Source organism: Tasmannia lanceolata, unplaced genomic scaffold (assembly GCF_043159265.1).
Source record: "Tasmannia lanceolata isolate RefF3 unplaced genomic scaffold, GAP_Taslan_0.1 ptg000002l, whole genome shotgun sequence".
NCBI lineage: Eukaryota > Viridiplantae > Streptophyta > Magnoliopsida > Canellales > Winteraceae > Tasmannia > Tasmannia lanceolata.
This window is the reverse complement of record NW_027518679.1, coordinates 31,894,123-31,919,363: the sequence shown is the minus strand read 5'-3', so window position 1 is coordinate 31,919,363 and position 25,241 is coordinate 31,894,123. Positions and strand designations below refer to the sequence as shown.

Genomic DNA, 25,241 nt, shown 5'->3' with positions numbered 1-25,241 from the left:
AGACAATGTTGCTTTGCCATGTACCCTAGTGGTAGGTGGAGACAGTATGTAGGCTGCCTACACAGTTTGAATTCATATGGGTAGACGGTAGACTCCACTCTCGTCACACCATCTTGTCTCCCCACTTCTGCCCAACTACTCCTATTCTTTACTGCCCTAGAAACCCACCAACCACTATTGTCCACCTGATGAGGGATATCTTAATTAGTCCCAACAGTCACCCCTGATCTTCATCCTGGAAAGATACCCAATTGAGTAAGACTGTGATTCCCAGCCCCTTGAAATGGGCCCCATCACCTCTACCTTCTGGCACCCGGCCCCTTAAGGCGACGTCCACGAACTTCCAATTCTTTACAGGAGGACTCCTAGAATTATTCCGAAAGGATTGCTACAATCTGACATGTAACTGCTGCTCCTTGTCATGAACGTAGTAAGTGAAATCCTCCACCAAAAGAGGGTTTTTTGGCAATTGACATGATGCCCTCATCTCCACCAGGACTCGCAAAATCTAAACTGTGAGCATCCACCGAGGCTGGACCGATGTCCAGGACTACGCTAATGCATTCACACCGCACCCTAAAAGTATCCACGCCCATCAGTGGAGTGGGATACCAACAGATCTCACCCAAAATGGACTTATGAGACACCCAAGGAACAGAGTTCCACCTACAGATAGACTTAATAGAGGCCCAGTTCTTTTAACTGAAAACCTTCCACCACCATACTTGCCGACTCAATGGAGGGGAAGGATAAGAAGCCATCAAGGCCTACTCACTGGCTTCCACTCAACCGGCATGTCCCCTCGCCATGAAGCTTGCAGCCAATTGGTTGCTTCCGCCATTCAAACAACATCTCCCGGTGAAACCTCTAGTCAAAAGGACGAAAAATCCTGGCAGGCCAGAGCCATTTCATCGTCTAATCTCATCACTACAGCTCCTTTGTCGATCTCTTCTCGCTCCACAGACCATCAACCAGTTGGGACAAACCACCTAATCCTTGTACAAAAAGAACCAGGGGTTTCTTGGCATCAGATGCTGTCTAAAGGAACTCCTGCCAGCAGGATCGTTCCTCCTGTCATCGACCACAGGATGATGAGCACTGTGGCTATCTGTATCACATCTACAACACCAATTTCCTCATTCCTAAAGTTTATACATCCACAGGGAACACAAGGCCAATCTCTAGGCTTCCATTCTGACAGCATAGAGTGTTTCTGGAAACCAACTCCTTTCACAATCTAAGGTTTGCGGCTGAGCAAATTCACCTGTCAGCTTCCTCCACAACTACAGTCCCCCACATCCTAAAAGAACTTTTCAATACACTGCCTTGAGACTCTCTCTCCAAATCTTATAACCTTTGTTCCACCTAGGACTGTAGTCCCAGCCCCAACATTATTTTCTCGTTTTGCAAAGAGAACTAGCCATCCAGTGCATAAATTGACCACCCAGCACATAAGGTCCAGGTTACCTCTCCTGCACCTACCAAAACTAAGCTTCCCAACTCTAGGAGTGGCTCGAGTTGAGCTCTCTATCTCTAATGCCCAAAACAAGCATCCATCCACAAGATTCTGAGCTGAGGCAAATAAATAATAAGAAAGACGGCATCCTTTGACCTGTCACCACAATCCTAGAAATAACTTAAGCTACACAGCCTACCAATGTTTAAAAATGCGGATGCGGGTAAAAAATGAGGCCAAGAAAAATCCTTGTCGACTCAGCGCGGAAGTAGCAAAGAACACGTTCGACGCGACTGAGGACTCGGTTGACACGGTCATAACTCCAGAGAGTCAAAGGAGTTTTTAACGACTCTGTAGGGCAAAACACGGAATGCGGTGGCATAATGCGGAACGCGGCCAAAGGAAAAGTGAGTTGACTTGGGGGAGCCCAAAATGATGCAGGGGAGTTTTACAACTATTGAAGCCTACACTTGATGAAGATTGCCTCAAAGCCTCCACATTCCTCTCAGGTTTTCTAGAAGAGAGTTGTTCATGGAATTTTGCATAAAACTTTCTAGAAATTTGCTGGAGTTTCTGGACCATTCCAATATTATGTTGAGTCGGAAGACACAGTTATCTTGGTTAACATGAAAGTGGCTCTAGCTGTGCGTATTAAGTGTATATTCAATCAATCCTTACATTCTTGAACAGACAACTCAACGGTCAAGACATTGGTCAATGTAGAACCCACTTTTATATACTGCAATTTTTGTTTTTAATGAGGCTAGGTTGCAACTGATGCCCCGGTAATGGTTTTGCTTACCCTCCGAAGATCAAGTTAGACCAGAATTTGTTATGCCAATTATTTACAAACAGGTTGGAATTTTAGCATGGAAAGTTTCATCCAGATCATTTGTAATAGGGTGATAACATCATCAACAAAAATATACTCAATCAAAATCCCAATTATGAGTTTTCTTACATCAATAAGACCATAACACGCAAAATACACTTAGTCCGTGTTCATGTAATGAAAATTCATTTGCCCGAATGCACTGAATATTGAATGAACATGGCATATATCTAATGCTTAAAATATAAAGATAACATAATGATCAAAAAACAAAAAATGAAACTATAATGTATAGTTATTACACCCACTTCAAAACATGAGTAGTCTTCATGCCAAATAGAGGTACCATAGCATCGCCTAGATTACTTGAAATGTGCATCCAAAGGTATTGCAATGTCGTCATTAATCAAGACTAATCCAAAGTGAAGATAACACAGTAAAATTTGAGAATTTAGCAGGAAATCTACCTGAAATGCCACACCAATGCACTCCCCTTGGTCATTGAATGCAGGACCACCACTATTTCCTAAATGATGACAAGTATAAAATATTTTTCCACACCTCTAAGAAACAAACGAATGAAGAAAGTATCACAATTCTCAACATCTAGATAAGTAGCAGTTCTCTTAGTTTAATTACCGGAAAGAAATAGCAAACACAAATTTCGAAAAGTGGAAAATATATTGGTCAGATGCTTGGCCTTGGAGTCCACTAACCAGGATTTATTGCCGCGTCAATTTGAATTCCCAGTAAATCAGATGCACCATGAGCATATGAGGTAACCTAACAATAATGCAAGAAGAACTAACTTCAATAAATGCATTGAATGTCAGATTAATGTCACATCAGCAATGAAGTTCAACAACATAATAGAACTTGAAATTTCATAGTAACCAATCAGACCTCTATTCGTGATACCACACCCTTTGTCACTGATATAGTATCACCTCCAAATGGGTATCCTACGACAGTTACTGCATCCTGTACATTGAAAATAATAACTTTTACATTTTAAAGAAACTTTAAATCATTATACAAAGGGGAGAAAGGACAGGAACATATCCAAATTCCAACACAATCACATGTTTTTTTTGGACAATTACAGGCCTCTCCTACCGAGTTTATGCCATGAAAACAGTCACGATGACAAAAAAGGCTGGATAATGGCATGTACTTATGTTTACATTTTGCAACAAGTTTCCCATACGCAGAATGGATGCCAAATTTCATGAAAATTAAAAGGTGCGTGATAAACTCTACAAACTAAATTACAGACCAACTTAAGATAAACACAGAAGTGCAAGTTGAAGTTAGATCAAGGATTGGAAGCAGTATACAATATGGTACGAGTTGGGATCTATGCTTTGACGCATCACTCTAAAGTTTCAACTTTGTAATGAATAATTTCATTTTTTTATCTTTTCTACAAGATAACATTATTCTTATAAAATAAAATGACTTTGTAACTTTGTAGCGCGTACTTTATTCAATTGATTGCTCACTCATACTTCACCACTTAGTAGTTTCATAGTTTGTATTGCCTAATTCCTAATCAATCTTGTACTACAACACATTATCAGTTCATGAACTAATAACTCTATAAAACTATCTTTTGAAAATATATAACGAGAAAATATGTCGACAGTTATAACAGTTAACAGGTGGCCAGATACAAAAAACCAATCCCCTATATTGCATCTCACTGTTAATAAATGACATTGATTATCTAATGCATTTTTATAATTTATCATTTTTGAGTTCCTTTGGTTTGTTTCTCAAAAACAAGTGTGTAACACTATAGACATTGTGCATCGATAAGATGTCTCGGATTTTGGGGTATCCAATACGCAATATTGCAATGCAGAAGACCTTTAAAATTTATTCTGCTCGAAAAATCAGAGATGAGCAGGAAAAAAGGTCACAAACCCAAAAGAAAATTTACAGTTCAAGCTCCTACTCAATGAGTTTGCCCTCAGAAGGCTTTAACAATACTCGCTAGGTTTTATACATTAAAAACTTGGTAAGGAAAGACCAGATTAACTCAGTTGGGTTTTAAGTTGACCAGCAAGTTTTCAACTATTAGTCAAACCAATATATATATATATATATATATATATATATATATATATATAGAGAGAGAGAGAGAGAGAGAGAGAGAGAGAGAGAGAGAAAACGGTTCCTACACATATGTGTAGATAAGTTATCTACACACTAGCTTAAAATACAAGTGGGGGCCACATTATTTGGGTGATCCAAACCATTCATTTTTAAGGCCCTCACATAGATAGGGTGTCCACAAAAAATCAGATCCATAGGATCACCCTAACCATTCGAACTGTGGAGGCAAAAAATGGACTAATTTGTGAAGGTTTAAAGACATCCATTTTACCTCCACAAATCGTAGGGTTGGGATGATCCTATGGATCTGATTTTTTGTAGACACCCTATCTATGTGAGGGCCTTTAAAATGGATGGCTTGGATCACCCAAACAATGTGGGCCCCCACTGTATTTTAAGCTAGTGTGTAGAGAACGCTCTACACATATGTGTAGGAACCGTTTTCTCATATATATATATATATATATATATATATATATATATATATATATATATATATATATATAGAGAGAGAGAGAGAGAGAGAGAGAGAGAGAGAGAGATTTCGGGATGGTTTTTTCATATAAGGTTGAAGGACAAAATTTGTTGAAAGATGAAACTTGTGTGAGTGGGAAACAAGATCACTCAAATGGTCTCATTCTGGATCAGGGCAGTGGACTTAGACAGGATTCATGTGGCAGCACCAAACAGGGGAAATATACGCATTTTGATCTCACAGATATAGAAAGCCGAAGGATCGATAGCCAGGATTATTCAGCTCCAGCTCTTGCTTGTGAGAATAGGAGACGATATGTGCTTACCAGAGACTATAGCGCCATGGGTGTTACTTCTCCAAGAAGTATCTCAGCTTCACAAGGCAGATTGTTAACTTCGAGGTATCCCTCTCAGATAGCAACTCTACATAGATGAATACCAAGGGTGTCAACTGTCAAGAACAGGGGAGATCTGATGTCATTGGGATATTTATATTTGCAGGATGAGATTGAAATTCCTGCTATTTGTGCTGTTAAAAGGCAATTAGGGAGGCATTATCATGAAGATGGCCCACCAGTTGGCATAGAATTCCAGTCACTTCCTCCTGGTGCATTTGATTCACCAATTGGGGATCCGGTACATAAGCCTTACTATGTTGAAGATCCTATCTTGCCAAATTCTCATGGTGTCACCAAAGCGAATAAGGGAACCAATGTTGCCACAGTATTTGAAAGATATAGATGGGGTAAGCGGCCTCACAGCTCATATCCCAAAGGGGTGGGTTTCAAAAGAACAATGTGTTCTTTTGATACTCAGGATGAGTTCACTAGCTACCCGCCAGTCAACAAACTTTCACTAATTTTGACAATCATGCCTCTGATAGAACTCTGCTATGGAAATAGCTGATTATTCCCTTGGGGATTCTTCAGAGTTCAACAGTAATAACTATAGGCAGAGTATAAGAACAGGGTACAAGAGAGGTTTGCTTCCCACAAAGATCATCGTCTCTGGATCTATGGTGGGAAAGTAATTTCCAATGAGATACCTAATACTTGAAAACAAAACTATAGCATTGGTGCTCATATGTTTAAGAAAAGGAATGGCTGAGGGTAAACCTGCCAATTCGGTACTTCGGGGCAGGAAGTCTCTATATTCTGAGGACAAAGTGCAGCCAAGAAGAAGGGCAAAGATAGAAAAGCATTATAAAGAAAGGGCAGTAAGTACAGAGTGCACGAAGCCAGTTTAACTAAAGACACTAAAGAAAAATGAAACAAAAATGGAGAGAATGAAGGGTGACGAATTTCAGAAGCAGGATTATGCATTGAAAATGCCTTCTGCATAGGTACAAGAATTGTTATGAAAAAAATCGATCAAAGGGTTGGGTGGGGAGATGCCAATCAACTTCAATGAGGATGAAACTGCAGGAAACAACTCTTCCACGAACTGAGAACATGAATAATGACAAGGATCCTTAAACGCGTGTAATCAATATCTCGAATTAGAAGGTAACCGAGGGCAAGATTTTAATTTCAGTTTCAATTACCACGGAAATGGAAACATTTTGGTTTCAGTGGAAATCTTGTAAAATCACGGAAACAAATGGAAACATATGCAAATGATAGAATCTAAAGATGAAACTTTAGGAAATGCTAGAACATAGTTATAAGGTCGGAAAACGGATACGGAAACGAAACCTGAAATGGAAACGCGTGAAAAAAAATTGAAGGGGAAACGAGAAACGGGAAACGGTAGAAAAAAGCATGTGAAACACATTAGGAAACGTCTTGGGAAATGCAAGGGAAACATTTGATAAACATTTGGGAAACACGAGGGAAACGTTTGGAAAGCGCGAGGGGAAACGTTCAAAACTTTAAAACATATGTAATGTATATATTCGCCCCTTTTTTACAAGGGAGTAGGGACGGCCCTCTTTAGTGTATTTATGACTCCTCTTGTTAGACTAGATGGGGTTGTCGATGGTAAACTAAAGGGTTCCCTTTATATACCCTTAAAAGTAAAAAAAAAAATCAAGAAAACGTGTTTCCATGAAAAGAAAAAAAAAGCGTTTCCCATTCTTGGAAACGCATTTTCAAGATATGGAAACGTGTGTTTCCTATTCTTAGAAACGCGTTTCCAAGAATCCATACGTTTCCCCGAAATGGTTTTGGTATTTTCTAGGCATTTCCTTGGTGTTTCACAAGCATTTCACATTTTTTTTAAAATCCGTTTCGTACCCGTTTCGGAAACGCGTTTCCCACTTACCTTAGGCGTTTCCTGCAACTATGTGCTAGAATAAGCACAAATACATACATAGAAACCATTACATAAGCAAGACAACCATCCATAATGATAAACCCAGTCACATGCATTGCCGCACATGTATGATAATTTGGCACAAACCAAATTTCATATATAATTCATATAAATAATTATACATAATACATGTACTACGTTTCACATGCAATTCATATAAATATAATTATGTAACACATACCGATATAGTATTCTACTGTTACACTTGTGATTTTGGTTTCGGTGGATCCTATAATCCAATCAGAATTAAGTACTATTTTGGTGCAATTCTTTTTCCTTATTACTATATGGATATAAGGTGGGAATTCTTATTCCCTACTGGTGAGGATGGAAATGGAAACATTTCAGTCGTTTCGTATCGTTTTCGGTGGAAATTTAAAATCATGACCGAAGGATATGAACCCACATTAAGGCATGGAAGGTAGATAAGAAAGGCGGTTGATGTCTCAAAGCGGAACACTATACTACCTGTGGAAATGTTGGGGTGAACACATATGAAACACAAGGGAAACATGAAACATATGTTTTTTCTTTATTTAAAATTTGTTAATTCCAAATTCCTATAGGATTTTACTAAATACATTTATAATTTTTTCATAATTTTTATTTAAGTAGAGACATACGTAGATGATTTATGTTCTTTATTTATTTTATTTTTAGCATAATTTTCTACTATTTACATTTTTTATTACAACATATGCTATTGTTTTCCTTTTTAATATAAATTCCACAATTTTTATTGTCTTTTTTGCAAAAAAAAAAATCAGTAAGTTCCACACATATTTCACATCAGTTTTCCATGCATTTCCCATACATCTCTCGTGTGTTTTACCCATGTTTCACATAAGTTTCCCATATGTTTCCAATGCGTTTCCCATGCGTTTTGGAAACGTTTCCCCAATTTTATTTTATCAAGTTTCAGAAACGATTATGAAACAAGCTTCAAGAGAAATGTGTTTCCCACCATCCCAAGGAGTTTCCGACAACCTATGGGACATATCTTGGATATGGTTTCTATTTCTACAGTCGATAACGAAGTGACAGATATCAATACATCTTTAGTTCTGAAATACAGATAAGGTAAGGCATCTCAAGAGAAGTATCAGTAACTGTCCAATGAAAGCACACTATTTGACTAGTGCTAACTTCTTGGTTTTTTTATACATACTTTATTTGAAAGCACACCGCAAGAGAATTAACAATAGCTAATATTTGAAATTAGGGAAGGAAGGGGAGATTGAAGAGGATGTTAACCACAGAATAAGAGCAAGTTAGTTGAAGTAGAAGCATGCTTCAGGAGTTCTGTGTAACCCTAAAATACCTACCAAGTTGAAGGGAAAGTTTTATAAGACAGTTGTGAGGCCAGCCATGTTGTACCGCTCAGAATGTCGGGCCACCAAGAAGCAACATGTGCATAAGATGAGTGTAGCGGAGATGCGAATGCTTAGATGGATGTGCGGCCACACAATTTTAGATCGAATTAAGATGGTTTGGGCATATCTAGCATAGGCCTTTGGATGCTCCAGTGAGAAGAAGTGACTCGTGCCAAGTTGCTGCAGCAAAAAAAAGAGGTAGGGGCAGACCGAAAACATCTTGGGTAGAAACAGTGAGGAAAGACTTGATGGCTAGGAACACAAAAGAGAACATGACCTTGGTTAGGAGAGAATGGAAGAAAATGATCCATGTAGACGAACCCAACTAGTGTCAGGATTAGACTTGTTCAATTTGAGCCGGGTAGATTCTTTCACCTTCTTCATGAAAATTTTCTAAAGGATTCATTAGACGACCCCAACTAGGTTGGGACAAAAGCTTAGTTGAGTTGAGTTGAAGCATTAGTACCTGTCCAATGAATTTTTTCTCCAAAACCCACTTCCGAATGATTATGTGGAATCTACCTTAGATTATCACGAGGCTTGACAATACTCGCAGGACAATAATGTCATCCTCAGTTCAATCCACTCCACAGTCTCATTTTTATAGTACTCACAAGTTGTTTTACGTTGTGATAGTCTATATTATTAGGGGTAGTTATGTATTTTGAATGATCAACGATTAATTCTTCATTTAGACAAATAGCAGTTATGGTTATTGTCCGTTCTATTCCATTTATGTATAGAAGACTTCAGCCTTCATTTTAAATGATGAAAGTTATTTCCAGGTCCTTAAAGTGTACATTACAGAATGACTCGTATTGAGCCTGTAAGGAACAAAAGAAAAGCTCCCTAGTGATTAACAGAAATTCCCTTCTTTCACTATCCATTCCATGGTAGACAAACAACAAGTGGAAAGCCCTAGAAAAAATACATAAATTCTTCTTTAAAATAGAGCATCTTGGAAATAGTTCCTGAATGGAGGATAGGATCATAACCTGAAGACATGGCAGGCGGCCAAAACGGAGTGGCTCGGACCCTTTCCAGAATTCCTCACTCTCTACTGAAAGCAAAGCAATGTCACATTCAACACCTTTAGCTAAAACCTGTGCAGCAAATCACTGAGGAAGTTGTTAGCCACAAAATCCAAGTCCTGATGTTCAATAAGTGTCTACGATACTTAGCTTGGAAGACCAAATCATTCAGAAAAATTCACTCGAAAAGAAACAAAAACCAAAACTACCCTACCCATCTCTAGCACAAAGAAATAGTAACAAGGCGACTATCTAAAACCTAGAGCAAATTTAGGGATTGGAAAAAGCACATACAGAAAGCAGTTCTAAAGCCGAAGCAACATAAATTTTGCCAATATGCAAAAAAGCTACATGAAATATATCATCAAAAAATCAAGTAGAAAGTTAACATATAAGAATTATATTAGCAATGTGTAATAGTTAGAGGAGCAAAATGGATAAAACTCAGAAAATCACTGGTCTACAATTTTGTAAAAAAATTGGGACCAAGAAAAGCAAAGACAGGTGTTCAAATAAGACTCGTGTCTGCAGCCTAAAAATGTACCCTGAATTTATTCAGATATGCTTCCGGATTTCTTCAGCGAGTCAATGTCCTTGAAAACAAACAGAACTATGAAAATGTGCCCCATTGACCCGATCGAAAACTAACAGACGATATGCCTCATGGCAAGAAAACATAGCCAGACCCATCAGATGAAATTTTCCAATATCGCCTTTAAACTAAGTTTGGAACAATAGGCCTCTATAGTCTATACCCAATACTAGTCTGGAATGAGGCATATCCAAATTTGACCATTAGATATGTTTAACAGAATATTAAAAAAAATTAACACATGTGAGATGTGACAAAAAAAAGGATGGTGACCAGATAAGACACACAGAAGTCGCAGACACTTAATTTCCCTGTGTGCTGCTGATAAATCAATGACCACCTGAAAATGCAGTATTTTTTTAAAATAAATACTGGATAGTTTCTAAATAATATGCAATTTCTGGAGAAATGGAAACAACTAATAGAGATCAACATTTGTTGCAAATGGAACTACTAGGATCAACTCCATTGTTTATGGATTTTTTTTACATCGCACTTTAAAAATCCATACTATCAAGAATAGGGAGAAAGGAGCCACCATTTGAAAACTAATCATTTCTTTATAAGGTTAACCTGAATGTGTCTAATTCATTACATGTGCTTAGGCACAAGGCACAATCTGATGGAAAGCATGCAGACACAACTGACGGATGAGGATAATGCTTTTCAATATTGCTCCTTTTCTATGCTCCTCGGTTTCGGTGAGGTCATGTACATACTCATGGTTTTAAATTTCAACCAAAACGGACATGCAATGACTGAAATGTTTCCGTTTCCATCCCCACCTAGCAAAATCTCAATAGACCGTTCTACTTCATCATTTCCATCAAAATCTCGAAATTTCAACCAAAATTTCCGAAATTCCCAAAATTCAATCGAAATATTTGAAAGTAAACAACAACAAAAATGGAAAGATGTTATGATACAGTGTCTGGAGCTATTTTTTCTCAAAAAAAAAAAAAAAAAAAAAAAAAACGGCCTTAATCTACTGTAAGTCGAAAAAACACTGCAAATCAAAGAAACACATTTTTCCTGCTTTTCCATGGATTTTTTTCCTGGAAAACCATGTTTTGGGAAATGCTAAAAAAGTTTGAAATTTCTTCTGAAAAATTCTGTTTTGGAAAACCCTAAAAAGTTTAGAATTTTTTCCTTAAAACGTGTTTCTTTGATATTTTTTCACTAAGGCCCTATTTTCGGTTTGAAACATTTTTAGTTTTACTAAGGCCCTGTTTTCAACCTTTGATTTGCTGTATTTATAGATAAATTTCAATTCGGATGTAAAACGGTGCAAATAGCAGTGCCAATACCAATTGCAAAAAGGTAGAAAATTTTAAGATTTTTAATCTTTGTCAACATGCATTGTGGGCCCATCTTAGTTGAATCAAAGGTGGGCTAACTTTTCATTTCAGTGTGAAGAGCCAAGGGAATTTCAAATTTCAAAACCTAAGCATCATACTAAGCACAGAAAGGGGAAGCTTTTTTTGTAAGCCGTTTTACTTGCATTTCATTTAATTTCATTAATGTGGAGAATAATATTTGGTAGATAGCATCATTGAACTGCACAACAAAGTAACAGTATCTTATGCATGGGATCTCAGATCGGCATGGGAGCAATAATATTTCGTAACTCTATGTGGTATTGACATAGAGTTGGGGTCCTTGGAGGGGAGACTAGTCATTGTACTTTCTTATACTTCATTACATTGTACTTCTTAACCGACTTTATTGTTTCAGACATATGCGACACGCATGTCACTACGTGCCCGATGTGATTAAGCCATTATGGATGGTCTTCTTGATTAATTTATGGTTTCTAAGTATGTATTTGTGCTTATTCCTAGTGTTTCCCGAAGCTCCATCTTAAAATTTCATCATTTGCATATATTTCCAATTTTCCATACATTTCCATGATTTTACAAGATTTCCACCGAAATTTACAACTGAAACTGAAATGTTTTTGTTTCCATCCCGACCAAAACCAAATTTTAAAACCTTGTGCATACTTACTCATGCACCATTAAGGAATCCATTACTAATTAGGTCTCGTTTGAGATGAATGAGTGACACTAAATCATGTTTCTAGGAGTTGAGACATAAGTGATAAGGTTTGACTTTTTCATCAATGAAATAAATGATGAGAATAAATGCATTTTTTCACAAGCCCGGCAACATAGTTGCTAGGACAACCTCCGTGTATGTATCTCCTTAACTGGGTTATACAAGAATATCTGTGTGGAATATCAATGGTGTTTTCAGGTCAAGTCTTTATTACTATTTTCTTGTTGAGATCTTCAGAACAGCCTCTAAGCTTTCCATTGGGTGGGGTGCCTGAGTCTCCCCTAGAATCAAGGCTTTTGTTGGACAGTTTTGCAAAAAGTACAAACACTTGTGACATATTAATGAAGAAGGAATTGAGACTTGAGAATATGGGTTTCTTACATACGGAAGCTGAGAAATTGGTGACTCGTCTTTTCATCCAGTGCAAGTAGGCAGCCATGGTGTGTTTGTATCTTCTAAAGAGAATTGGAATCCTCTGGGTCTTGGCTGCATCTTTGTTAGATCTATTCGGGGAATAGGGGACAAGGTATGGCACTTTGAAAGATCCATTCCTTGGCATTTGGAGAGGGAAATTAATTTATCTATTATCTAGTGGGCCTTTGAGAGAAATTCTGGAGAGTTTCAGTTAGTGTTCTATTTTGAAAGTGGAAGGAAATAGCATCGAGAGCACTCCTAGTGTTGATAAGCTACTTGTGAGAAGGTTTCCTCATCCAAACTTAATAGAGTTAAATGAACTTTTGACTCAAGTTAAATTACTCTAAATTTTTAATTTTACACTATGTAGATTGGATTGAAAGATTCCACTGCAGTTTACAACAACATTGTTCATTTGATAGAAACTGGACAAATCTTAAAAGGAAAAAATATATACACATATGCCTAGTGAAATAGATGATGTCTCTTTATTAAGAGCTCAATTGCTTTTTGAAGACTTGATGGTCGCAACAAATTTCGCATGCATGAAAAAAGATAATCACAAACATAAAATGCATTGGGATCAAATTTCCCTCTTGCGAGAAGAGGTTAAATAATTTTGGTAGGGATCGTACACTTCCGGATTTATTGGCCGTTAATTACATTTCTTGAAAAAAGAAAAATACCTCTGATTATCCATCAAGAGGTCCCTATCTAACTACAAATTTTAGTTAATTATCCTCTAGAAAGATCTGATTTTTTGTTAACAGATCCTTTCGGATGTAATTTCTTTGTCCTTGGGACTTTCTTCATTTTCCCAAACTTTCTTCATCAAGCCTTTGGGGACCCGCCATCTTTATCATCCTTCTCCTGGAAGAGAAAGGTCTTTCTCCTGGAAGAAAAAGGTCTTTCTCCCTTTAGGGAGTCTCTAGGAAGATATCCTAAAAGGACCTTTAGAGAGTCTCTGGAAAGAGATTCTAAAGGGATTTTCTTCTTTCTCCCAAAGGAGAAAGGCTTTCTTTCTTTTAGGGGAACCGCCGTCTTTAACTTTTGGGGGGAAACCGCCGTCTTTATCATCTTTCTCATGAAAGAGAAAGGTCTTCTCCCTTTAGGGAGTCTCTGAGACAAGATCCTAAGGGGACCTTTAGAAAGTCTCTTGAAAGAGATTCTAAAGAGATTTTCTTTTTTCTCCCTAAGGAGAAAGGTCTTCTTTCTTTTGGGGAAACCACCGTCTTTATCATCTTTAGGGGGAAACTGCCGTTTTTATCATCTTTCTCCCGGAAGATAAAAGTCTTCTCCCTTTAGGTAGTCTCTGGAAAGAGATCCTAAAAGGACCTTCAGAAAGTCTCTGCAAGAGATTCTAAAGGGATTTTCTTCATCCTTCTAATGAAAGATAAATGTCTTCTTCCCCGGAGAAAATCTACGAAAGAAAGAAAGAAGAAAAAAAGAAACTGTTAGCCCAAATCTTTTCTCACATTTCTCTCTTCTTTTTCTTCAGTTTCTCCTTTCGCGTAGCTTTTTTTCCTAAAAGACCAGGTCCCTTTGCTAAAGGCTCTTCCGTCTATTTACAGAATTCTCTTGAAGTGGTTGGCAATCGTCACCTCACCCCTTTTTTCTCAACTTCACGATCTCCACTTCCCTTTTTGTGGGATCTTATGTAACTTCTTTTTGAAAAGTGGACGAGTCACTTCTCCCTTCTCAAGAGTCATTTTTATCCCATAAAATTTAGGGATTTGTCTTTTTATATTTATTCCTTTTTCTTTAGGGGATAACGTGATTGTAACCACCCGATTTCTTTGTCTTCTTATTTTAATGAGGGATTTTGCTATTATGCCATTTTTTTTATAAAATTTCAAGTCCAACACTTGAACCATACTTTTTTGGACATAGAGCTAGGGACACAAGTTAAATGACCTTAATATTCTAAGACTTAGTGGAGAATTGATGTCAGTTTACAGATAATTCAATTGCTTTTATGAAATGATTTTTTAAAATTTTACTTTGTTCGAATTACATCATTACATTAGTAGTTCAAAAATGTAGTTAAAACTTTTAAAGATTTTATAGTAGTTGAAGCAATACTTTATTTGATAGAATCCCTATAAAAATCACAAAAAAATAATAAATGAAATAAACGAGTTACATACATATACCACCAGGCCAAGAAGTTTGTTGAGCAAAAACCCATGAAAAAATGATTGGAATGCAGAGCTTGCATATGATATTGAAACAACTTTACTAGAGATTAAAAACAGATTATCTACCAAAAAAGAAAGCATAGTAGAGAAAAGGATCTCACTTGCATATCATATTGAAACAACTTTAGTAGAGAACAAATGCAGCTTATCTAACAAAAAAGAAAGCATAGTAGAGAAAAGGATCTCATAAGTTCATTTTTTATTTTTTTTGAAATGTGGATATCATTAGTTCATAGCCTACTGAAAAACCAAAATCAAGGGGGCACAAACAAAACAGAAAATTATCCTTACTGATAAAGTGAGATACCTTAGCAACAAATTTGGTGTCATCTCCCCTTCTTTTCACTTTGACCTGCAGTGATTGACAAGATTAAATGAAATGCCAGTAAAATCTAACAGTGCATCATCATGGCAAAAGACAAATATAAGAATGGAACAGTTATGATTGGTCAATTGTTAAAATTGTATCTATGATGGGAATTACATTTAGAAGTTTGAGAAACTTTCTCCACAAGCATCTTAAATTGATCATCATAACATAAAGAAGCACAAGAAATTTGAAGAGGCTTTCGTTGATAATAATTGAAATGTTTCAATGTAGAAATCCAGTTTCACTTGAAGTAATAGATCATGTTCATACCTGTGTACCATGTTCAACACAATGTGCATTTGTCAAAAGCTTCCCATCCCCTATCATAAAAGCACTGCATAACTAAGAATGCATCAGCAAATGTTTTTCCAATGGTTAACCAGTAATTTTCTTTTCTTTTCAAAAAAAATAGAAGAATATAATAGAAAAGAAACTATTGATCAACTTGAGGAACATGGGAATAAAATCTACATTTTACAAGCACTATTAACCATAGAGTTCAATACATGCCTTCCTGTACTTGTATACTGTCTTTGTTTTTGCCAAGGAAGGGAGTAATCAGGCTCAGTATGAGTACAGTAAACCTAGACAAAATGTGAAACAGACAAGTATCATGAGAAAAAAGCAAGAGACACATCAGAAAATTGAGCAATTAAAGTGCAAACGATTACCAAATCAATTCTGTACAGCAGCAGAGAGTATTGATGTTTTGAAAACTAAAATATGCATAATATCAATACCGGAGGTAAAGGTGTTTTTTTTTTTGAATGGTAACCGTAGGTAAAGATTTTGTGCATAATATCAAACTAAATGCCCTGCTTTTTCTAACATCTCCTTACAGGATATTATCAAAGACTGGATTGTTATTTGACTTATTTCCATGGACTACTAGACCCTTACTTTCCCTCTGGATGTCTAGAGGCCCCTTCCAAAGGGTGGATTAAGCTAAAGTTTGATGGCAGAAGCAAGCCCAACCCATAGGGAGGGTACAATTGTTCCGCTACCCATAGTGGATTAAGCAGGATTCTTGGAGATTCAAATACTTTTTTAGAGAGATGTTGGATATTGCTGCTTGATTGGAGCGTACTTTTCTCACATTCATTTGGAAGAAAATGCCCAAGCTGACACACTTGCAAATTTGGTGTTACGTGTACAGAATTTACAATTTGGAAGAGATGCCAATATTGTAATGCTGGGCTTTCTTAGCCTCTTTTAGCTTCATGTTCATGCTCTTTCTCAGCTTCTTGTATTGTTTTTGTTATCAATGAAATACATGTTCGAAAAAAAAAGGAAAAAGATTCTTTGCAACATAAGAAGAGGAGCATAGAATTGAAATGTCATGATAATCTGCTTCAGAGATAATACACTAAATTGTATGAAAAAACATGTTTTTTGGGATAGAGGTGTTCCTAAGGGATTAAATTTATGTTAAGAGATTGGGAAGAGGAAGAAGGTTTGGCGGAGGACGACTAGTTGGAATATGGAAATATCAAGATTGGTGTTACAAGAGAAAGTTCAGAATTTGGAAGTGAAGGTGAGCAAGAAGGATGCGTGAAATCGGTAGCAATATTGTCGATCAAAAAGGAAAACTGAAAAAGAGAAAATTGTCTCTACATGGATCCCAAAAAAAACAGCAATGAGCAACATCCTTGTCTGTGTTAAGAGCATCATGGGATGGGTGAAGAAGAAGTGGAAATGGTGGTCGATGTCGAGGAGTGTTGGAAGATGAAAGAAGAATTTGACACATCCGGCCTTTGCAGCCAGTATACTGCTGGCTCAGCCCTAGTTTCACAGCTGGATATCTGACATTAGGATTTCATTGTGAAATAAGATTGGTGTGAAGAGGAGGGACGAGCTTTTTTCCTCTTGGGTTTTAATAGAAGGGTGAAAATGCAAAGTGGTATTTTTGTAATTATGAGATTTTACTTTCACAAAGATTAAAAAACTGAAAACAATCACTTGTTTGCCTTTGAAATAGGGGTAACGTATGTCCATTGAAATTTTGTGAAGGTGCTAATGTGAGTTGTACTTGTTACACGTTACAAGCCACCTTATATATGTGCAAACGCATGTAGGTATATAAACATAAATATAGATATATGATATATCCATACATGCATACATTCATACAAACTGACATAAACTGTGTGTGTGTGTGTGTGTGTGTGTGTGTGTGTGTGTGTGAGAGAGAGAGAGAGAGAGAGAGAGAGGACCAAGCTAAAACTCAAGAAAACAGACTTCAGGCAATTTAAATAAAGAACCACTGATAAGTACTTGTTAAATAAAACAATTGACAACTACAACTCATCAACAATCATCCAATGAAAGAAATCACAAGCCATAAGGACTACCTTCACAACAGCATTGAGGAAAGTTGCATCTTGAAGACTTCCAGAGTCGATAACCTGAAAATATGGTATCATTTCTTAGTGCTCAAACAGTCACTGCAGCATGACATGGGAAAAAGTAGAACACAAGAAAATAAAATTTACTTACAAGCTAGACCAACATAATTGAATATAGAATATGAATATGAAATTACCAACATAATTGAAGACAAAATCTACTGACAAATCATCAACATAATCGTTGGTCAAACCAACAATTCTCTTCTCAAAGTAATAGTTCTTTTTCCGGTATGTAGCTCCACGAGCTAGAAGCGCATCATCAGGGCAGGGCGAAAACGAACGTAGGATCATCCTTATGGCCCTCTTCTTGTTTATTTTGTTTGTCTCTGGTCCAAAAAATGGTATTCCAAGCTATAAATAATAGGATTAGGAATAAGATAAACATCAAATCCTGTTGTTTTGAACAACATAGGGGGGCATATCTTTCTCTTCTTGCTTGGATTACCATTATCCACATGTACCACATCCACTTTGCTAAACTATCTAGAACGTGCCTTATGTATAGAAGTACAATTCCAATTGAGATGAAGATGAAAATGCTTCACTGTAATTTTTTTTTTTTTTTTTTAATGGTGGGCAAAATCATGGTTTTAAATTTCGTCCGGTTAGGGTGGAGTGTAAAATCTGCACATAGTTTGGAGTAGAAAGGAAGAGCTTTGATGTGGCACTTTTTGCTGGATTTGACTAAGGTTACTGGGTACTGTAAAGAGTAATGGATTTTAGTTTGAGCCAAGGAGATTGTTCCTGGGCATCTTATACTATGTAAATCTGGTGGGACTACTGGTCCCCATTGTAAGTTAGCTAGTATGAATATATTTGTCATTTTTCAAAAAAAAAAAATTCGTCTGGCTAGGTCCAACACCGGAAGTACCTTGTTTCGGTGTCTGTCTTGGATTTCGGCCGAAATCCCGAAATTTCAGGCAAATTTACTTTTTTTCCAGATTTTCATAGTTTTTGGCGACCGAAATTTATGGAATATATGGAATGCAACTTTAGTAATGTAAGGAGGCGGGATGAGGATGTAGTAAATATGACTGGACAGGAGGTACCTAAGAGGGATATCTTTCGCTATCTTGGTTCAATTCTACATAAGGAAGGAGAGATTGAAGAGGATGTAAACCATAGAATAAGAGCAGGTTGGTTGAAGTGGATGCTTGCCTAAGGAGTTTTGTGCGACTGTAAAATCCCTACCAAGTTGAAGGGAAAGTTTTATAAGACTGTTGTGAGGCCAGCCATGTTGCACGGCTCAAAATGTTGGGCCACCAAGAAGCAACATGTGTATAAGATGAGTGTAGCGGAGATGCGAATGCTTAGATGGATGTGCGGCCACACAAGGTTAGATAGAATTAAAAATGAAGACATTCGTAAAAAGGTGGGGGTGGCACCAATTGAGGAGAAGATGAGAGAGCACCGTTTAAGATGGTTTGGACATATCCAATGTAGGCCTTTGGATGCTCCGGTGAGAAGAGGCGACTCGTGCCAAATTGATGGAGTAAAAAGAGGTAGGGGCAGACCGAAAACAACTTGGGTAGAAACAGTGAGGAAAGACTTGATAGCTAGGAACATAACAGAGAACATGACCTTGGATAGGATAGAATGGAAGAAAATGATACACGTAGAAGAACCTTGGGTAGAAACAGTGAGGAAAGACTTGATAGCTAGGAACATAACAGAGAACATGACCTTGGATAGGATAGGATTGAAGAAAATGATACACGTAGAAGAACCCAACTAGAGCCAGGATTAGAGCAGGATAGATTCCTTTCACATTCTTCATGAAATTTTTCTAAATGATTCATCTAGCCGACCCCAACTAGTTTGGGACAAAGGCTTTGTTGTGTTGAGTTGAGTTGAGTTGAGTTATCTTAGAATGTCATAACCAGAAAATACAAAGAGAATCTGAATGTAAAGTCAGGATAAAAGAAAGGGGCTGACTTACATAACATCTAGAACTCATCTCTTCCTATAGTAATGTTGACTTAGTACGAAGTAAGGGTGACAAAAGACAAAAATTCAAGTAGTGAGCCATCCTAAAGACAAAATTTATACAGCAAAGCAGTAAGAAATATAACACAGTGACAGGTTCAATATCAAGCCATGAACTCCAAAAAGGCAAAAAAAACATGGGTGAAGCACGTTCTCAGAGAGTTTCAACTTTCAAATACAAAGGAAGCAACAATCCTATTTTGCAGTAATAAGTACTCTCCGCAAGTTTTCAAATCCATTTTTTTTTTTTTTTTTAATAGTTTAATTTTTAGACTTGAATAAGGATTCAAATCCATATTTTTCAGACTGATATCAGAAGATAACTCCAAGGATTTAACAAGAGAAACAATTCCATTTGCAGATTTCTTACTTTGATAGTGATACAGAATCAACACAAAAAATACTATGAAAAGAATCAGTGAAATGCTCTATGTACATTCAAATGTAATCTAAATGTTTTCAGATACGGCCAGTGACCATGCCTGTTGTTCCTTCAGATCATGCATGAACCCCTTCATGTCTTTCTTCTGAAGGCCAAGTGATTTAGATACAATTGACTGAGATCGTCCCATCTCCCCCTTAGCACCATCTGGCGGCAAATTATGTCTATCATCTTTTGATCTTCTAGGAAACCTCTTCAGGGAAACAGATTTAATCTGAACAATGTAAATGCATGTTCAGGAGAAAAGGCAAAATTAATTTACTGACCACTCTGATGAGAAGTAAGAGAACAGATCATAATAAAACAAAGAAGAATTTGAGATATATGTTGGGAACAAAACCATGTATTATAACGCAGACAGTGGCAAATGGAAATCTCTAGCAGTATGATACTCTACTAATATCCAGTAAATAGAGTAGCACCTTCTCTCTAATGTTTTCCTTTACATGGTGTCAGCAGTCCATTCAAGATTTAAATCTTAAACTTCAAAGTTTGATGTTTAGGAACTTACATTACATAGATTATATATTAGTTGTAACTCCTAGAGAATGCATGCTACACTGCTGTGGAGTCTTCTTTTTCAAAAAAGAAAAAAATAAATAAATGACTTCATACTGAGAGAGAGGGAGAGAGAAAACACTGGAAGAAATAAACGTAAAACAACATAGTTATAAGAGCTAAGAGGAGCACAATCAAGAATAAAGTTCCTTAACTCCTCTGCCTTGGTAGGCCAAGCAATTGATGATATTATTAGCTATTACATGCATGTTGGGTATTCAGTCTGTGGGACCCTCGAGGCGACGGCGGGATGAGACCCCGCAGCCTCGATCTCCACAGGTATATAAAGGTAAACAGAAAAAAGAGGGTCCCCAAAATCCCAGTGAACTCTGTATTCGGGCATCAAAGGAAGCCGATCAACTGTTAAATCCATCTAATAGCATGCCCCCCCCCCCCCCAAACACACACACAAAAAAGAAAGAAAAATCAGCGAAGGTTATGCATTATGGAAAAGAAAAGAAATGATCAAAATTAAGTAACGGCAGCTTCGCTGTGAGTTGAAAACAAGTTACATTATCTCCGGTAAAATGAATTTATACCGAAATGCCCAAACATTTATACAAATCGACAATTTTGTGATAATATGACAAGAAATTGAACTTTTCACAACAATAAGTATAATGTGGTCTCCCCAGGATATTACAGCGACCTATGACTTGTGGACACGGACACGAGTGTCGCGTGTCGACACGGACACGGAGTGTCGGACACGGCAAACCCTCAAACTTTAGAAACGGGGACACGGCAAAAATAGAAAGTATATGTAATCATGATTTGTGGATATGGATTCGTGTGTCTAGTTTCGACATGGATATGAGTTGTCTAAATGAGGTAAACACAATATTCAATAAAAAACAGAATGTCACACTTGACACGACAAAAACATGTCCACACACCTACATTAAGTCTAACACTTCCAACAATACAAGCAAAAGTGTCCAAAGGAGTGTCGACATGTGTGGACACGGGTATCGTGTCGGACACGACAGGTAAGTGAGTCGGCAGTAAATTCGAAGTGTCGGCCAAATCATAGATCGCGACAATATCCCGATAATCTCATTATATGTGTCCTTTTTAACATTAGTTTTTTATTATTTAAAAAATTTCAATTTTTTAAATTTTTCTAATTTTCTTTTTTCCTTTTTTTTTTTTAAGTAAGGCCGATTATATTGAGAAAAAAAGGAAGAAGAAAAGCCAAAAGGATGAGGGGTCCCAGAAAAAAGAAAAGTAAAAGCAAGGCACAAGCAAGACTAGAACGAGGCCTAGCGATTGCAAGACAGGGTAAAAAGGGTGGCCCAGTGCACGAGGCTTACGTGATTGCAAGACAGGGTATGAAAGAAAAATCAGCCACTGAGCTGTCAGGGCGAGGGGTAAAACTAAATCTTATATCTAAGCTTGCAGCCAAATCTTTGGTGTGCATAATGTAATTTGCAAACCTCCAAGGCCTGTCACTATTCTTCAATGCCCAAGCAATGACAGTGGAAGAATCGCCTTCTACCCAAATGTGCTTCCCAAAAACTTTAAAAGCAGCTTCATTGGGAAGAGAAGGAACCCATTAAGCTATGATTTTGAGGGGGATGGATCAGTCCCAAGCAATCTCTCTCCATTTCACTATCAATTCAGAGATGGAGAATGTCCATCCCTCCATTTGGGTTTCAGCCCAAAGGAGGATTTTTCAATACAATTGATAAGAACTCCTATGCTTTTCTCCTTATTCCTGAAAATTATATTGTTTCTCTAACCAAATTTCCCACAAAATTGTGAATGGAGGAACGCACCACAGAAATTTTCCTCTTTTGCCAAGTTTTAGAGATTTTCCACAGAAAAATGCAGACTCGAGCAAGAACGCGGGCAAGGTTAAAGGGAGACAACTTGAGAGAGTTGAAGATGACGCAGGGGAGTTTTGAAACTATGAACAAAACATTTGAAGATGGCAAACTAGATCGCATAGGTTGTCTTGAAATGGATGAAGATATGAGCAGAATATTCCCCTTCAGATCGGCTGGCCAACCTGATTTTCTTTCTCAAATGCACGTAGCGAGTGTTGATGCTTTCCAAGATAGTGGTCCAACTGAAAGCCACGGCCCGAGGAGGGATGGAGGCACACAAAGCAAGCGCTCTGGCGAACATTATGCCGGGCTACGAAGTTAATAGACTAAAGTAAGACTTAAAAGAGAAGGTATGCATCTTCTATCAGCTTGATGAGGAGAAACATATGTTTGATGGAGCCTCTCCAACATCATCAGAAAGTGTTCCACCTGATCTTTGAAGTAGCGTCACAATTTCAATTTCCAATCCACCTTATCGCCATTCAAGCTCACCATGTCTGGCAACTTAGCACCTCCGTTAACAGCAACCACGTAAAGATCGAGATAAGACAAGCAAATGGGTTCATCTAGCAGTCACTTGTCTTCTCAAAATTCAATGTCCTTACCATTGTCGATGCACATCATTATGCCTTCCTACGAATGAGACCTCAATTAAAACTTATCATGCCATACCTACGAATCCAACGAATAACCAAAGGTTCCCCAAGATCTAGCATTGTTCAGGCAGAAGTGAGAGCAGTGTGAAGCAGGATCAAGGTTGCTCCTCAGTTAAGCCCGTCAAAGTTCTAGGTTGAACGCAACTCCATTAACCAAAGGTTCCCTAATATCTGGAGCAGGATCAGGCTTGCTCCTTAGTTCCACCCATAAAAAATCTAGGTTGAAGGTGACTCCCTTAACCGTATGAGATGGATTCGAGAGGAGTCAATTCCCCTGTGGAGGTCAGTGTTTCAAAACACAGACGAGGGTCAATGCGGTCGAAGAAAATCCTAGTCGACTCGACACGAGTGCACGACAAGGTCGAGTACTAAGTTGAGTACTCGGTTGACGTAATCATAACTCGGGAGTGTCAGTGTCAAAGGAGTTTTTATGGACTCACTTGGGCAAAATGCGGAATGCGGAATGCGGCCAAGGGAAACGGGAGTCGACCCGGGTGAGTCCATGATGACGCAGGGGTGTTCTAAAATTATGGTGGAGGTAGGGGTGTTCTAAAATTATGGTGGAGGTTCTAACAATACTTTAGAGAGATAAAGGACATTTGATTCCAGTTTGAGTGTTATTCAACATTCATTGCGAATGAAACGATAGGGCTGATCCCTTACCAAATTTTGGTGTTTCTAGTTTAAAATTGATGGTGTGGCATGAGTTGCTCATTTGTAATCTTTTTGGGTGTGACCTAGCATCAGTATGTTGTTGTTTTTCCTTTCAATTAACCCTAATAACGCTCACTCACTATGAAAAATAATAATCATCAACCAGTAATACACTCCCAGGTTGCAAAATTAGGAAATTCCCACTAAGTTTGGATTAATTTTCAATTAAACCTAATAGAGCTCACTCACTATGGAAAACAATAATCATCAAACAGTAATACATTACCAGGTTGAAAAATTAGGGAATTCCCACTAAGTTTGGGCTAATTTTATATTAACCCTAATAGTGCCTACTCACTATGGAAAAATAATAATGATAAAACAGTAATTCATTCCCAGGTTGTTACATTGTTATGAAACATTTGATTACAACAACGAAAGAAAGAAAATTAGGGCAGAATAAAAGCCTTACCTCATCTTCTGTGGTTTTCTGAGAGGAACCTTTCCTGAACGATTTTGTTCTAGAATGTAAGGGTTTATCAGAGCAAAAGGTTCTGTGCAAAGAACCAATCGGGCAATGAAAGAAAGAGAAAGGGAGGGAAAGAGAGGTTTCGGTGAAGGAGAGAAAAGAGGGGAAGGTGATTGGTGCTGCTACAATCGCCATTGATGGAATGAAGAGAATCGAAGAAAGAAGAAGAAGAGTGGAAATGAAATGGATGAAGGGTTCGGATAAACTGTCTGAAGAGTGCCGGTGATGATAAATTCGCACCCACTTTAGGATAATTCGCACCCTGGTTGACGTGAATTACGTTAAATTTAAATTGGATGCGAATTATCCTATAGGGGGTGCGAATTTAATATCTTCCAGCAGACTTTAACGCTTCATCACGTTCCAGGGGCGCGAATTATCCTATAGGGGGTGCGAATTTTTCATCGCCCAAAGAGTATTCTAATTTGACAATTTGAAAGAGAGATATCAAGTTTCAGTTAATTTTGCAAATAAGGGCATGCCATCAACTTGTGCCCTAGTATTTTTTTTTGGGAAATGATTAATGGGCCCTTTTCATCGGACACCCAGCAGCAGTGTATCGATGACTGCACAGGGGCTGATTTACTTCATGTCAGAAGGATTCAACGGATTTGATTGCCACGTACCAGGGGTGATGCCAGAACTTTTGCACAAGGGGGCAAAAATTATATTTTTTTTTTCTCCAAACAAATGAAAGTAATATTATAGTTTTCAAAAAAATCCCTCTATATATTCCATCACCAGCGGTGTAAACATCACTTCGGCTAAAATGCCCTTAGCTATATATTTCAATCTTGTTCCGGAGAACAAAACATATTCAAGTGAGGAATGATAGAATAAAGTGCGGCATACAAAAACCAGCTACAAGGGCGCCCCCATCGGTCAAATCTTAAGAAAGTGAGAAAGTGGATCACTTTCTTAAGATTGGACCAATGGGGGCGCCCTTGGAG

General features: G+C 37.6%; 1 protein-coding gene across 1 annotated transcript in view; it reads right to left on the bottom strand.

Moving 5' to 3' along the window:
* Positions 1-24,522, bottom strand: part of LOC143869802 (protease Do-like 2, chloroplastic) — a 44,123-nt gene extending 19,601 nt beyond the window's left edge. The window contains exons 1-10 of the mRNA XM_077376363.1: positions 24,235-24,522; positions 20,106-20,279; positions 17,581-17,634; positions 15,740-15,813; positions 15,500-15,563; positions 15,167-15,211; positions 9,562-9,669; positions 3,192-3,269; positions 3,005-3,071; positions 2,756-2,814 (exon numbers count right to left, since the gene is read on the bottom strand). Of these exons, the coding sequence (XP_077232478.1) occupies positions 2,756-2,814; positions 3,005-3,071; positions 3,192-3,269; positions 9,562-9,669; positions 15,167-15,211; positions 15,500-15,563; positions 15,740-15,813; positions 17,581-17,634; positions 20,106-20,279; positions 24,235-24,426 (915 nt within the window). The 5' untranslated portion in view covers positions 24,427-24,522. The remainder of the gene's footprint in view (positions 1-2,755; positions 2,815-3,004; positions 3,072-3,191; positions 3,270-9,561; positions 9,670-15,166; positions 15,212-15,499; positions 15,564-15,739; positions 15,814-17,580; positions 17,635-20,105; positions 20,280-24,234) is intronic.
* Between the last annotated feature and the right edge of the window lie 719 nt (positions 24,523-25,241).